General features: G+C 39.1%; 1 protein-coding gene and 1 pseudogene across 3 annotated transcripts in view; one reads left to right on the forward strand and one right to left on the reverse strand.

Annotated features, from left to right (window-relative positions):
* Positions 1–1,984: 1,984 nt before the first annotated feature.
* Positions 1,985–14,626, reverse strand: part of LOC145546226 (thiol S-methyltransferase TMT1A) — a 78,176-nt gene continuing 65,534 nt past the window's right edge. The window contains exons 1-3 of one of the 3 annotated variants that reach the window (XM_081592518.1): positions 11,738–11,763; positions 10,914–11,413; positions 1,985–3,345 (exon numbers count right to left, since the gene is read on the reverse strand). In XM_081592518.1, coding sequence (XP_081448644.1) covers positions 3,109–3,345; positions 10,914–11,411 — 735 coding nt within the window. In that variant the 5' untranslated portion in view covers positions 11,412–11,413; positions 11,738–11,763 and the 3' untranslated portion in view covers positions 1,985–3,108. Of the gene's footprint in view, positions 3,346–10,909; positions 11,437–11,737; positions 11,764–14,626 lie in introns of those variants that run through there. The other 2 variants (XM_081592519.1, XM_081592520.1) reach the window with 2 other exon arrangements.
* LOC145546231 (thymosin beta-10 pseudogene) lies at positions 4,867–5,046 on the forward strand (annotated as a pseudogene).

Genomic DNA, 14,626 nt, shown 5'->3' on the forward strand with positions numbered 1-14,626 from the left:
TAGCTATTATCCCCATTAACAGAGGACGAGAGAATTAACTTGCCCCAGGTCATATAGTCAACGAATGACACAGCCAGACTTGATTCATGTCATTTTGATGGCAAAGCCAGTGTCCTTTTTTTGTTTCTCTCATTGCATGCTCTTATCCCATGGAAAAGCCAGTGTTCTGAACATGGCACTATGCTTAGAAAGACAAACAGAGGGTCTGATCAGAGTGCAGTGATGTACTTATAATGGACATTTGTAGTGTGCCTTCCCGCCATCCATTCCTGCTTTCCCTAATCACAGGTCCTGCTTTCATTTGGAGGATACACAGCTCTCCTTGTCTCAGTCCCTGTGGTTTGGGTGTCCTCAGCCCTTGGGATGAAGTGCTGTGCCCATCAGCATGACCCATCCCACTGAAATAGGATGAATGACTCAGGGATGGACTTCTGACCTAGTATTGTCAATTGAAGAATCAATTGAGACTCAAACGTAGAACTCTGGAGTGTTTCCAAAAAGTTGTCTTGATCTTTTCAATTGGCCACGGGTCCTAGAAGCATGTTCAGTTCAGTTCAGTTCAGTCGCTCAGTCGTGTCCGACTCTCTGCGACCCCATGAATTGCAGCACGCCAGGCCTCTCTGTCCATCACCAACTCCCGGAGTCTACCCAAACCCATGTTCATCGAGTCGGTGATGCCATCCAACCATCTCATCCTCTGTCGTCCCCTTCTCCTCCCGCCCCCAATCCTGCCCAGCATTAGGGTCTTTTCCAATGAGTCAACCCTTTGCATGAGGTGGCCAAAGTATTGGAGCTTCAGCTTCAACATCAGACCTTCCAATGAACACCCAGGATTGATCTCTTTTAGGATGAAGACTGGAATTATTTCCAAAGACTTCACAACCTGAAAGAGAGGAGGGCAGATGTGGCCCTAAACACTGTCTGGCCACTGATAACATTATCTGAGCCTTGTCCAGGCTGTGCCTCAGGCTCTCTGTTCCTAAACCTTTCACTAATTTGAGTCAGAGTTCTTTTTCTACTCAAGTCTTTTTGGGTTGGGAGTCCTGTCACCAGCAATCAAGGGAATCTAACCAACACAGAACCTAAAAAACATCGACATGTTTTACCTCTTTTCTTTTTCCATTTTGCATAGGCTTCAGTCATGTCCTTAGGTTTTTGGAATGATCATAAATGTGTATTTTCTGGGCCTGAGAAGGCAGTACGGCAGTAATGCTTGTCAAAACAGGTGTCGTGGTTTTAGGAATCAGGGCTCTAAGACTAGCTCAGTAACTTGTGGAATGTGAGAAACTTCACTTATTTATTTTTCTCCACCTGTAGAGGGTAAGGATACTATTTGCTACACCATTTAAACAAAAGGGAGTTGAGAAGAATGTGCCTAGTACTTTGTACTTTGGTATTACACACCTTCCAGCATGCCAGTAATACTTCACCAGGTCAACCTGTGGCTTTTCAGATTTCTCAATCCCTAGACTGACCTAACCAGTAGTAAGTTGGGCAAATAAGGACGCCCCTACTTTTGGGAGACCCTGGAGGGAGGATATTCACATTCCATAGTTCAGGAGGCCGTAGACTCATGTCCTAACCTCACCGTAACGGTAACTGTTTTCATGCACAGGAGAGAATAGTAAACTTCCTTTCTTTCTGCTCTATGGATTTCACAAATGGAGTTTTGGACTTGGAGTTTTCAAAACCCATTCAGATCCTTCCAAAATTGCCTTTTATTTTTATTTTTTGGCCATGCTACATGGCATATGTGATCTTAGTTTCCTGACCAGGGACTGAACCAGCATCCTCTATCATTTGAAGTGCAAGTCTTAACCATCGGACAACCAGGAAAGTCCCCAAAATTGCTTTTTCTGAAATCTGCTAGCTATATTTAGTTATCTGGCTATAGAAGGAAAAATCTGTACATTCAAATAGCTTAATTTTCCACCATGAAGGAAAGCCCTCCCAGAGATGCTAAGAAAAATGAAAGTAAGCCAGCAAAGATATAAATCATTCATTTTATTTCCATTCCTAAAATATATGTGAATTTATTGATTTGATATTTAAAATAGTCCTTTTGCAAAATCATCTCAGAAAACATACCAAATTTATTAAAATGCATATAAACTATCGCTGAAAATTCTAAGTCTTCTAACTGACCAACTTGTTTTCAATGCACTTGTGATGATTTTTCAAGGTTTCTGTGGTTACAAGGAACAAAGAAATCATCTTGGGACCAGAGTAGAAATTTGATCAGAATAATACAAACAATATTTGTCTACCTCTTTACAGACTCACAGGTTGCCTATTTTGAGGGGGCTCTTACAAAGTATACCCAAAATTCAGTGTTTCCCTCATTACAGTGGGCATTTTCTTTGCTTGCAGTTTAAAACATTCAGCCAAGTACATGCTAGATAATAGGCAAAGTGAACCCAAGAATTCTGCTTTATGTAGTTTTATGGATATACTAAAGTACAATCTTCATTGTAAGAATTAAAGACTGGAATGCAGGAGAACAAACTCTGTTGGAATACCGGAATAAAAAAACATAACAGAGCTGGGCAGAACCAGGTGTGGCGTCCTGGTACATTAATTTTGAAAGCCAGCCCACTGATAGTAAGAAAAGCAAGTAGATTCAGATTCCTTAAAAAAAAAAAAAAAAAATCTGTGCTTTTAGGTTTGGATTTTTCAAATAGTTAGTATCCCTTTATTCAGTTTGTGAATTATTAAGATCTTTTCCCATCTCCCTTTTCAGAATCTTCTATTGTGTGATTTAATTCTTATTAGCATCAGCCTCTCATAAAAAGGGTGAAATTAAAATCTGTTGGGTCATAATTAAAATAAGAAAAATTGTGAAGTTATGGAATAAAGTAAGATCTGAGGATAATGGTAGAATTTAATTATGGAAGCCCACTGTTTCTTTCAAGAGAGAGTTCAAAGTTGTTTTGTTTTTGATTCTTGGGAGATGATAGAAAATGGCTAACTAGGTTATAACCTAAACTTTAAGGGATGAAATTCAAATTTACCCAAAAAAGGGAGTTCCCATCTTCCAGTTACTGTTTTAAATGTGAAGCCAAAACCTTAAATTATTTGAGCCCTTTGGGTCTCAGCTCCCTGCTTCCACTATTTCACAGCATATCCGTAGATGTGAGGGCGCACTAGCTCCCAGGACAGAGGGGCCTGTAAGTGCTGCAGCTTCAGCTTGGAGAAGCGGGCCTGCTCCAGGGCCTTCCAGCTCTCTCTGGTCAGGTTGCATCCATCAAACAGAAGGTACCAGACGGGATCCAGGACCTGTTGCCAGAAGTAATTCCAGGTTGAAGGCTTATCTGCTACATGCTCCATGAAATAAAAAGCTCCTCCCTGAGAAAGAAAAGGGGGAAAGAAAACCACACCAAGAATTTTAGTTTGGGACAAGCAATTTGATAAGATGTTTAAATGTCAGATTTCAGTGGCCACACAGGTCCACTTCACGAGAAGACATGGAGAAATCCAAACTTACTACAACACCATCGTGATTAGTAGTGTCATCTTCTGTCAGATTGTATACAGAGCTGCCAATCTATATTGTCTGTTCATAAAGGTAATACATAATGATAGCTAAAATTTAAAGCAATTTAAAACATTCAAGGGCCTATTCTTAATGCCTGTCACATGCGTGCTTGCGTGCTCAGTCACTTCCAACTCTGAGACCCCATGGACTGTAGCCCACCAGGCTCCTCTGTCCATGGGATTCTTTAGACAAGAATACTGGAGTGGGTTGCCATGCCCTCCTCCAAGGGATCTTACCCAACCCAGGGACTGAACCCATGTCTCTTGCATCTCCTGCATCTCCTGCATTGGCAGGTGGATTCTTTACCACCGAGCCACCTCGGAAGCCTGGTTGTCAAACTGCCCTTTGGAAGAGTTGCAGCAGTTTGTATTCATACCAGCAATAGATGTGAGTGCCCATTTTCAATAAATGCTCATCTGTATTTTTTTTAAATCTATTTGATGTGTAATGTGGTATTTTTTATAACATGCATATCTTTAGTATTTTTAATGGTAACATCTTTTACTAAATGTTATGGGTTGGAAAGATACTCTGTAGAAAGGAATGGCAACCCACTCTGGTATTCTTTCCTAGAGAATTCCATGGACAGAGGAGCCTGGTGGGCTATACAGTCCATGGGGTCGTAAAGAGTCTGACACGACTGAGTGACTAACACTTTGACTACTAATATTGGCTGTTTGGATTTCTATTTTTCTGATTTGTCTGTTAATGTCCATTATCAGTTTTCTAATAGGCTGTTGTTTTTTTCTTACTGATTAGTAAGGGCTTTTAGTATAAGTAAACAACATACACTACAAATGTTTACCCCACTTGTTGTTTGCCTTTTAATTACAATTTTTTTAACTTCTCTTTTTATTAAAAAAAAAAAAACCTTTAAATTCATCTGAAAATTGTTCTTAGGCTCTGCTTTGCAAGCCTGTGGGAGTCTGAATCCATACCAACCACTGTCTGAGGCTAAATAACCATGTCTTGTACTTTTGTACCATTGTCACAGAATGTAAGTGATAGGATTAATTTTAAAAAATAAATCATCTAACAAATGAGAACATACTGTACAGCACAGGGAACTCTACTTAATGCACTGTGGTGACCTGAATGGGAAGGAAGTCCAAAAGGGATTCATTTTGCTGTATGGTAGAAACTAATGCAACATTGTAAAGCAACTATACTTTAATAAAAATTAATTTTAAAAAATAGGGAAAAAGTAAAAGCACAAGTTTTTGGTTTGTTGAAATTAAAAGAAGAAACACTAGGTCTCTTTCAGCAGTGACATGAGTGGGAGCACTGGGACAGGAGACATGAAGTGGAACTTCTCCGATTGTTTTAAGAAAATGGCAGACAAGCCCAACATGGGGAAATCAACAGCTTTGATAAAGCCAAGCTGAAGAAGACTGAGATGCAGGAGAAGAACATCCTTTCGACCAAAGAGATCATTGAGCAGAAGAAGCAAGCAAAGTGAAATTTCCTGTGAACCTGGAGGATTCTCCACCGCATCATCTTGGAGACCCTATCCATGAGGTGGAAGAAAGTCCACCTGCAAGATGTACACAAGTGACAAGCTGCACTGTGAGATTAAACAATATGTTTCTAAATTATGAACAGGTTACTGAAGAAATCAAAAGGGAAATTAAAAAATTTCCTAGAAACAAATGACAATGAAAACACAACAACTCAAAACCTATGGGATGCAGCAAAAGCAGTCCTAAGAGGGGAGTTTATAGCAATACAGTCCTACCTCCAGAAACAAAAACATTGAACAGACAACCTAACTTTATACCTAAAACAACTGGAAAAAGAAGAACAAAAACCCCCCAAAATTAGCAGAAGGAAACAAATCATAAAGATCAGAGCAGAAGTAATTGAAAAATAAATGAAAGAAACAATAGTAAAGGTTAATAAAAATAAAAGCTGGTTCTTTGAGAAGATAAACAAAATTGACAAACCTTTCGCTAGACTCATCAAGAAAAAAAGAGCGAAGAATCAAATCAACAAAATAAGAAATGAAAAAGGAGAGGTTACAATAGACAGTGCAGAAATACAAAGGATTATAAGGGACTTATGAGCAACTATATGGCAATAAAATGGATAACCTGGAAGAAATGGACAAATTCTTAGAAAAGTTCAATCTTCCAAGATTGAACCAGGAAGATATAGAAATTATGAACAACCCAATTACAAGCACTGAAATTGAAACTGTGATCAAAAATTTCCCAAGAAACAAACCCAGGACCATGGCTTCACAGGTGAATTCTGTCAAACATTTAGAGAAGAGCTAATACCCATCCTTCTAAAATTCTTTCAAAAAATTGCAGAGGAAGAAACACTTCCAAACTCATTCTACGAGGCTACCATCACCGTGATTCCAAAACCAGATAAAGACAACACAAAAAAAGAAAACTACAGGCCAATATCACTGATGAACATAGATGCAAAAGTCCTCAACAAAATTTTAGCAAACAGAATTCACCAATACATTAAAAAACTCATACACCATGATCAAGTTGGGTTTACTCCAGGGATGCAAGGATTCTTCAATATATGCAAATCAATGTGATATACCATATTAACAAATTGAAATATAAAAACTGTATGATAATCTCAATAGATGCAGCAAAAGCCTTTGACAAAATTCAGCACCCATTTATAATTTAAACTGTTCAAAAAATGGGCATGGAAGGAACCTACCTCAACATGGTAAAGGCCATATATGATAAGCCCACAGCAAACATTATTCTCAATGGTGAAAAACTGAAAGCATTCCCCCAAAGATCAGGAACAAGACAAGGGTATCCACTCTCACCACCATTATTCAACATAGTTTTGGAAGTCCTAGTTACAGAAATCAGAGAAGAAAAATAAATAAAAGGAATCCAGATCAGAAAAGAAGTAAATTTCTCACTGTTTGCAGATGACATGATACTATACATAGAAATCCTAAAGATATTATCAGAAAATTACTAGAGCTAATCAATGAATTTAGCAAAGTTGCAGGATACAAAATCAATACACAGAAGTCACTTGCATTCCTATATACTAACAATGAAAAATCAGAAAGAGAAATTAAGAAATCAGTCCCATTCACCATTGCAACAAAAAGAATAAAATATTTAGAAATAAACCTACTTAAGACAAAAGAACTGTATACAGAAAATTATAAGACACTGATGAAAGAAATCAAAGACAACATAAACAGATGGAGAGATATTCCGTGTTTTTGGGTGAGAAGAATCCATGTTGTGAAAATGACTATACTACCAAATGCAATCTACAAATTCAATGTGATCCCTATCAAATTACCAATGGCATTTTTCATAGAAATAGAACAAAAAATTTCACAATTCATATGGAAATACAAAAGACCCCGAATAGCCAAAGCAGTCTTGAGAAAGAAGAATGGAGCTGGAGGATTCAACCTTCCTGACTTCAGATTATACTACAAAGCTACAGTCATCAAGACAGTATGGTACTGGCACAAAAACAGAAATAAAGACCAATGGAACAAGATAGAAAACCCAGAAATAAACCCATGCACCTGTGGGAACCTTATTTTTGACAAAGGAGGCAAGAATATACAATGGGGCAAAGACAGCCTCTTCAGTAAGTGGTGCTAGGAAAACTGGACAGCTACATGTACAAGAATGAAATTAGGACACTTTCTAACACCGTATACAAAGATAAACTCAAAATGGATTAAAGACCTAAATATAAGACCAGAAACTGTAAAACTCTTAGAGGAAAACATAGGCAGAACACTTGTTGACATAAAGCAAGATCCTCTATGACCCACCTCCTAGAGTAACGGAAATAAAAACAAGAGTAAACAAGTGGGACCTAGTTAAACTTAAAAAAACTTTTGCATACTAAAGAAACTATAAGCAAGGTGAACAGACAGCTCTCAGAATTGGAGAAAATAATAGCAAACGAAACAAGGGTTAATTTCCAAAATACACAAGCAGCTCATACAACTCAGTACCAGAAAAACAAACAACCCAATCAAAAAGTGGCAAAAAGACCTAAACAGACATTTCTACAAAGAAGTCATATAGATGGCTAAAAAACACATGAAAAGATGCTCAACATCACTCACTATTAGAAAAATGCAGATCAAACTACAATGAGATACCACCTCACATGAGTCAGAATGGCCATCATCAAAAAGTCTACAAACAATAAATGCTGGAGAGGGTGTGGAGAAAAGGGAATCCTCTTGCACTGTTGGTGGGAATGTAAGTTGATACACTCACTATGGAAGACAGTATGGAGAGTCCTTAAAAAACTGGGAATAAAACCACCATATGACCCAGCAATCCCACTCCTAGGCATATACCCTGAGGAAACCAAAACTGAAAAAGACACATGTACCCCATTGTTCATTGCAGCACTATTTACAATAGCAAGAACGTGGAAGCAACCTAGATATCCATCGACATGTGAATGGATAAAGAAGTTGTGGTACGTATACACAGTGGAATATTACTCAGCCATAAAAAGGAACACATTTGAGTGAGTTCTAATGAGGTGAATGAACCTAGAGCCTATTATACAATGAAGTAAGTCAGAAAGAGAAATACCATATATTAACACATATATACAGAATCTAGAAAGATGGTACTGAAGAATTTATTTGCAGGGCAGCAATGGAGAAACAGATATAGAGAGCAAATTTATGGACATGGAGAGAGAGGAAGAGAGGGTGAGATGTATGGAGAGAATAATATGGAAACTTAGATTACCACATATAAAATAGATAGCCAATAGGAATTTTCTGTATGTCTCAGGAAACTCAGATAGGGGCTCTGTATCAATGTGGAGGGGTGGGATGGGGAGGGAGGTGGGAGGGAGGTTCAAGAGGAAGTAGATATATGTATACCTATGGCTGATTCATGTTGAAGTTTGACAGAAAACAAAATTCTGTAAAGTAATGATCTTTCAACTAAAAAATATTTTTTAAAAAAGAGAGATATTGAGCCATCTAAAAGTGTTACTGAATTCTTGATAGTATTTTGTAATTTGATTTTTTTTCAATCAGTGGATACTGTATGTTAATAACTGTCAAATAGCAGTAACTGCTGGTTTCATCTAGGACTGTCCTGTAAATATAGATCAAGTCTGGACACAGTAGAGGGTACACATTATTAACGAGTCTTCAGAAGTTTTCTACCTAACTTGCCTCTGGGGGGAGAAGGAGGAAAGGGACCAATGAGTACCTCCAAAACCCATGATGACTGTCCCATTCTCCTTAGCCTCTTCTAGCTTCCCTAGTCTTGGCTGTCCAGGCAGAGTTTAGAGAGGGAGTACCCTCTACTTGCCCCTCTGTGGGCAAGTACAAGACATGTATTCAGGAATGGAAAACTTGAAATTTCCTGATGAAAAAAATTTTTTCCATGAAGGAGGACAGGAGAGAAGAGACCCAGGTCTGAGGAGGTTGCTGATGCCCTCTGGGTTACACAGGTTAGGCTAGAGAGCCTCTTACCCTTTCAGGTGACTTGTGTAGCCAACTGGGCGTGAAGATTTGGGATTAGAAGAGAGATCTGAGCGTGATACTTAGATTTGGAAACCATGGCAATCCACTCCAATACTCTTGCCTGGAAGATTCCGGGGAGTGACTCTGAGGACTCTGAGGGACAACTGTATATTATTGCCTCTAAACACTATCTTCAAGTCCTTTTCTTCCTGAGGAACTTCCTCTGTTAGAAAATAAAACTGAGGTCTACGGCTGTGTCACCATAAACATGGCCATCTCATCTGATCTCAGAAGCTAAGCAGGGTTGGGCCTGGTTAGTACTTGGATGGGAGAAAATAAAACTGGGGATTACAGACCATCTTTTTCCCTTAGAAGAGTAAATTCAAATGTTAAAATATTCATATTTTATGTATGTTCAGCTTTGTTTAGAATTGTTGTTCATTTTCTCAGTCATGTCTGACTCTTTGCGACCCTGTGGACTGCAGCACACCAAGCTTCTATTAGAACTAGTTTTAAGTAAACAATAAAGGTAATATGTGAAAATTACATACAGGTATAAAGAATTTCAAACTATACAGAGAGGTATAAAATGAAAAGAAATGCTTTCCCCTCATCCAATTCCCTTCCCAATAGGAAACCACTGTTAATAATTACATGTTTATAATTCCCATTAACATAAATACTTATATAGGTATATTCTCCCCCACACACACACACACAAATGGATTAGTACTCTACATAATATTCTGTCTTCATTGCTTTTAAAATTAACACTATCTCTTGAGGATTTTTTTCATTGACATAGGTAAAAATTTCTTGTTTTAACAGCTGCAAAGAAATCCTTTATACTATGTGACAATTTACTTAACAGCTTCCAATTGATGGATGTTATTTCCAATCTATTATATTAAAAATACTGTAATGACTATTTTTACCTTTAAATGAGTTTTTGCATATTTTTTCAGGATAGCTATAGGATAAATTCCTGTTGGATGAAGAAGTAAATTACTTGAAAATTTGATATTATTAAATTGCCCTCTGAAGAGGACACTTCCTCCAGCTTGGGTGTCCAGACCCCCAGACCCACCCCAATACCATATTGAACTTAAAAGTCTCTGACAGAATAGTAGATAAAAAGGATCTTGCTTTAGTTTCTTTTTAATTAAAATATGGTTGATTATAATATTAGTTTCAGATGTACAACAAAGTGATTCAAAATTTTTATAATTTATACTTCATTTAAAGTTATTACAAAATAATGACTATATTTCCCTGTGCTGTAGAATATATCCTTGTTGCTTATTTATTTTATACATACTAGTTTGTATCTCTTAATCCCATACCACTCTTGCTCCTCCCTTTTTCCCTCTCCCAGCTGGTAACCACTAGTTTGTTCTGTATATCTATGAATTTGTTTCTGTTTTATTATATTCATTTGTTTTATTTTAAATATTCCACTATAAAATATCATGCTTTCATTTGTTCTTTAATTATAAGACTAGATATTTAAATCATATATTGGCTATTTTTATTCATATTTCTGTTCCTGTGCTTTGCTTTTTTTCCTCTTTTTAAAAACTATTTAAGAATCCTGTTGATCTTGTTGATTTGTAATGCCTTTATGAAAGAAGTTAACTCATTATCATCCTTGGCAAATATTTTTTACAAAATATTTTTGTACTTCAAATTTGTTTATAGTCCTTTTTCCTGCAGGAGTTCTAAAATTTTTTAATTCATGTATTATCAATCTTTTCCCTCATAGCTTCTTCTGCACTCAAAGATTTTTTAAAAATCGAATAGTGTCTTTTCTTGGAGCTTTACTTTTATGTTAGGGTGTTTGATCTACTGAAATTGAGAGGACTGCCCTTGGTGATGTGGTTGCTACTAAGCAACCCTCCTCATGCCCGCACTCACCGGCCTCAGCACTCGGCACACCTCCTGGAGGATCTGCTCCTGGTTCTTCACGGAGCAGAGCACCAGGGTGCAGACCACCACATCCATGGAGTCTGTGGCCACCTGGTTCATGTCCTCCCCGGCAGCCACTATGAAGCGCTCAAACTGCAGGTGTCGGTTCTGGGCAATGCTCTTGATCAAGAACTTCTCAAAGTTGGGGTTAGGATCAACACAGGTCACCTGGCATCCAGAGGGGTAGAACTTGAAGTTGGCCCCCGTGCCACAGCCCAGCTCCAGCAGAGAGAGCTTCCCAGAGGGGCCCGCGAACTCCCGCAGGTTGCTGAAGAGCTCCTGCTTCTTGCTAGCCATCTGTTCGTTGTACATCACAGTGAACCTCGCCAGGAAGTAGGGGAACCACTGTTTGCATATCCAGTTCCACAAGCCCAGAAAGTCCAGCAGGTACATGGGAAATGCCAGGATGCAGAGGGCCAGCCGGAGGATAAAAATGGTGAGCGCCATCACTCAGAAGAGAAGAAAACAGATCAACGGTTAGAGATCTGACTCCTTTAATTGCGGGAAGTACGTTTCTGGCCACATTCCAGAGCCAATCAGCTGCAGAGGAAAGAAAAACTGGCTGTGTTGGAAATACACAGCTGAAGTCAGATCTCGGACAAGAGACCTATTCTATCCAATTAATAGATGTTTGGCAGAAATTGCCTCATGGCTTACTTTTCATGAAGTGAAATGAGAAGGTTCCCAGCTTTTCCTTAGAAGGAAAGCTGATTACAACCCCCTGTTCCTGCTTGGAGACTACTGCTGCAGTTTTAAATACAGAGTGTACTCACAGCTTGTCAGTTCTCCAGTCTCTCCTAAGAAAACAGAATCTGTGGGTGGAGCCTGGTTAAAACACACCAGAAGGCTGTTGCTAAACCCCATTTGTTACTCCATGCCCGTCCTACTTCTGTTCCATCCCGCCCACTTCTGCCTCATTAAAAAAAAAAGAAGTGAAAGCACATGCCTGTCTGGTCACAGCAAGAGTTTTCTCTTTTGCATTCTAGGCAGAGGTTTTAAGATGTTCATGACTGCACAGTGAGGTTATTTTTAAGTCACTGTTTTGGGCCGCCCATCTTTTAAAGGGCAAGTTTCACCTTCAAACTGTGCCAAATTACTACATTACTGAATTAACTTACATAAAAATATTTCCCAGAATATTCACTTTTGGAAACCTAAAGTGTTAAGAAAATATTTTCAGACATCCATCTGTTTTTAACAAGAAAGCCTGGGCCTTAGGGTGTTCAGGAAACATAGAAATGATCAAAAATAATGGTAATATTTACATTTTAAAGCCATGTGATGGACACAGGGAGTGTTTTGTTTCATTATATGTTATACCCAATACATATTTTATAAATATGTGCTCTATCTTAACAGCTTTCTTGAGGTAGAATTAACATACAATGAACTACACATATTTAAGCTGTATCGTTTGGTTAAATTCTGGCACATGTACACACACATGAAATCATTGCTTCAGTCAAGGTAATGAACATATCAGTCACACTCCCCGCCTCCCAAATACCTCTTGCCCCTTTGTGATCCCTCTTTCCTGCCCTCCCCACTCACAGGCCACCACTGATCTGTTTTCTGTCACTGGAGGTTAGTTTGTCTTTCCTATAGTTGGGGTTATAAGAATCCACCTGCAATGCAGAAGACCCCAGTTCGATTCCTGGTTGATTCCTGGGCCAGGATGATCCTCTGGAGAAAGGATAGAGTACCCACTCCAGTATTCTTGGGTTTCCCTAGGGGCTCAGATGGTAAAGAATCCGCCTGCAGTGTGGGAGACCTGGGTTTGATCCCTGGGTTGGGAAGATCCCCTGGAGGAGGATAGCAACCCACTCCAGTATTCTTGCCTGGAGAATCCCCATGGACAGAGGTCCTGGCAGGCTACAGTCCATGGGTCGCAAAGAGTTGGACATGACTGAGCGCACTAAGCACATACACATGCACATACATCCTATAATTTTATGTTAATTGGGGTCATACAATATCTACTTTTTTTGTCTGGTTTCTTTCATTCAGCATAGTTAAGAGTCATTCATACTGTTGTATGTATCCATTGTTTTTCCACTGAGTAGTATTCCATTGTATGGATCTATAAGTTTGTTTATCTACTCACCTGAATTTGATGGATATTTGAGTTGTTAACAGTTTTCATAGCTTATTACAAATGAAGCTACTATGGGGACTTCTCCAGTGGTCCAGTGGTTAAGAACCCTCCTTGCAATTCAGGGGACTCAGGTTCGATCCCTGGTCGGGGAACTAAGATCCCACATGCCGCAGAGCATCTAAGCCCCTGAAAGGTTGTTGCTGAGCCATGAAAGATGATGAGATTCTTGGCCTCTGGAGGAGAGAAATTCAATCTGGGGCCAGTGATGAGGCTTGATCGCTCAGAGCTTTTGTGTAATAAAGTTTTATTAAAGTATAGAAGAGATAGAGAAAGCTTCTGACATAGATATCGGAAGGGGGCAGAAAGAGTGCCCCCCTGCTAGTCTTTAGCTGGATGTTATATAGCTACTAGCAGTATGCTAATTAGAGAAAGGAAATGTCTCAAAACTCAGAGACTGGCACCAGGCCCCTCACCCACAACATGCATTTTGAGATAACATTGGCGTAAGGTGAGATGTCCCAGGCCATAAAATGATTGACATGAATTTTGAAGAAAGGCAGGTTTCCAAGCAAATACAGTCTCATTAACATAGCTTAGGAGAACATTTGCATGAGTAAAACATACTGGTTTGTCAAAGTCTGTTCTGAATCTTAAGCGGAACTGACTTGAAGACAGAGTCTAGGGTAAATACATAGTTCATTAACATAGCTTAAGACAGATATTTCCATAAGAAAAATGCATTGGTTAGCTCAAGGTTTGAGAAAAGTTAAGTTCAGGTGGAACCAGGTGTCATCATGGCAACACAGATCTTAAAAGAAACCTCTTTTTAAATTTATATAGAGAAGGGGAGGGCTTCCCTCATAGCTCAGTTGGTAAATCATCTGCTTGCAATGCAGGAGACCTGAGTTCAATTCCAGGGTCAGGAAGATCCCCTGGAGAAGGAAATGGGAACCCACTCCAGTATTCTAGCCTGGAGAATCCCATGGACAGAGGAGCCTGGCAGGCTATAGTCCATGGGGTTGCAAGAGTCGGACACGACTTAGTGACTAAACCACCACCACCACCAGAGAAAGGGAAAAAAATCTAACACAGTTTGTTTCCTCCTGCTGCTTAAGAGAGAGATAAAAAATGTCTGACACTTGCAGCCTATTTCCTCTGTTTGGAGACCCCTAGCCTTCCTGACTGTTACCCTCTCACCCCTACACCACAACTACTGAACCCAAGCGCTCTGGAACCCACAAGTCACAGCTAGAGAGTCTGTGTGCCTCAATGAAAGATCCCAAATGATGCAACAAAGATCCTGCATGCCACAACTAAGACCCAATATGGTCAAACACATATTTTTTTAAAAATTAAGCTACTGTGAACATTAGCGTACAAGCCTTTGTATGGATATACGCTTTCATTTCTCATGGATAAATTTCTTTAATAGAATGTAAGTGTCACATGGTAGGTATATGTTTACCTCTTAAAGAAAAATGCCAAACTGTTTTCCAAACTGATTGTACCACCAACAGTGTATGAAAGATTTAGTTGCTCCACATCCTCACCAACACCTGGTGTGGTC

Source organism: Giraffa tippelskirchi, chromosome 4 (assembly GCF_054371585.1).
Source record: "Giraffa tippelskirchi isolate mGirTip1 chromosome 4, T2T-mGirTip1v1.2.pri, whole genome shotgun sequence".
Classification (NCBI taxonomy): Eukaryota; Metazoa; Chordata; class Mammalia; order Artiodactyla; family Giraffidae; genus Giraffa; species Giraffa tippelskirchi.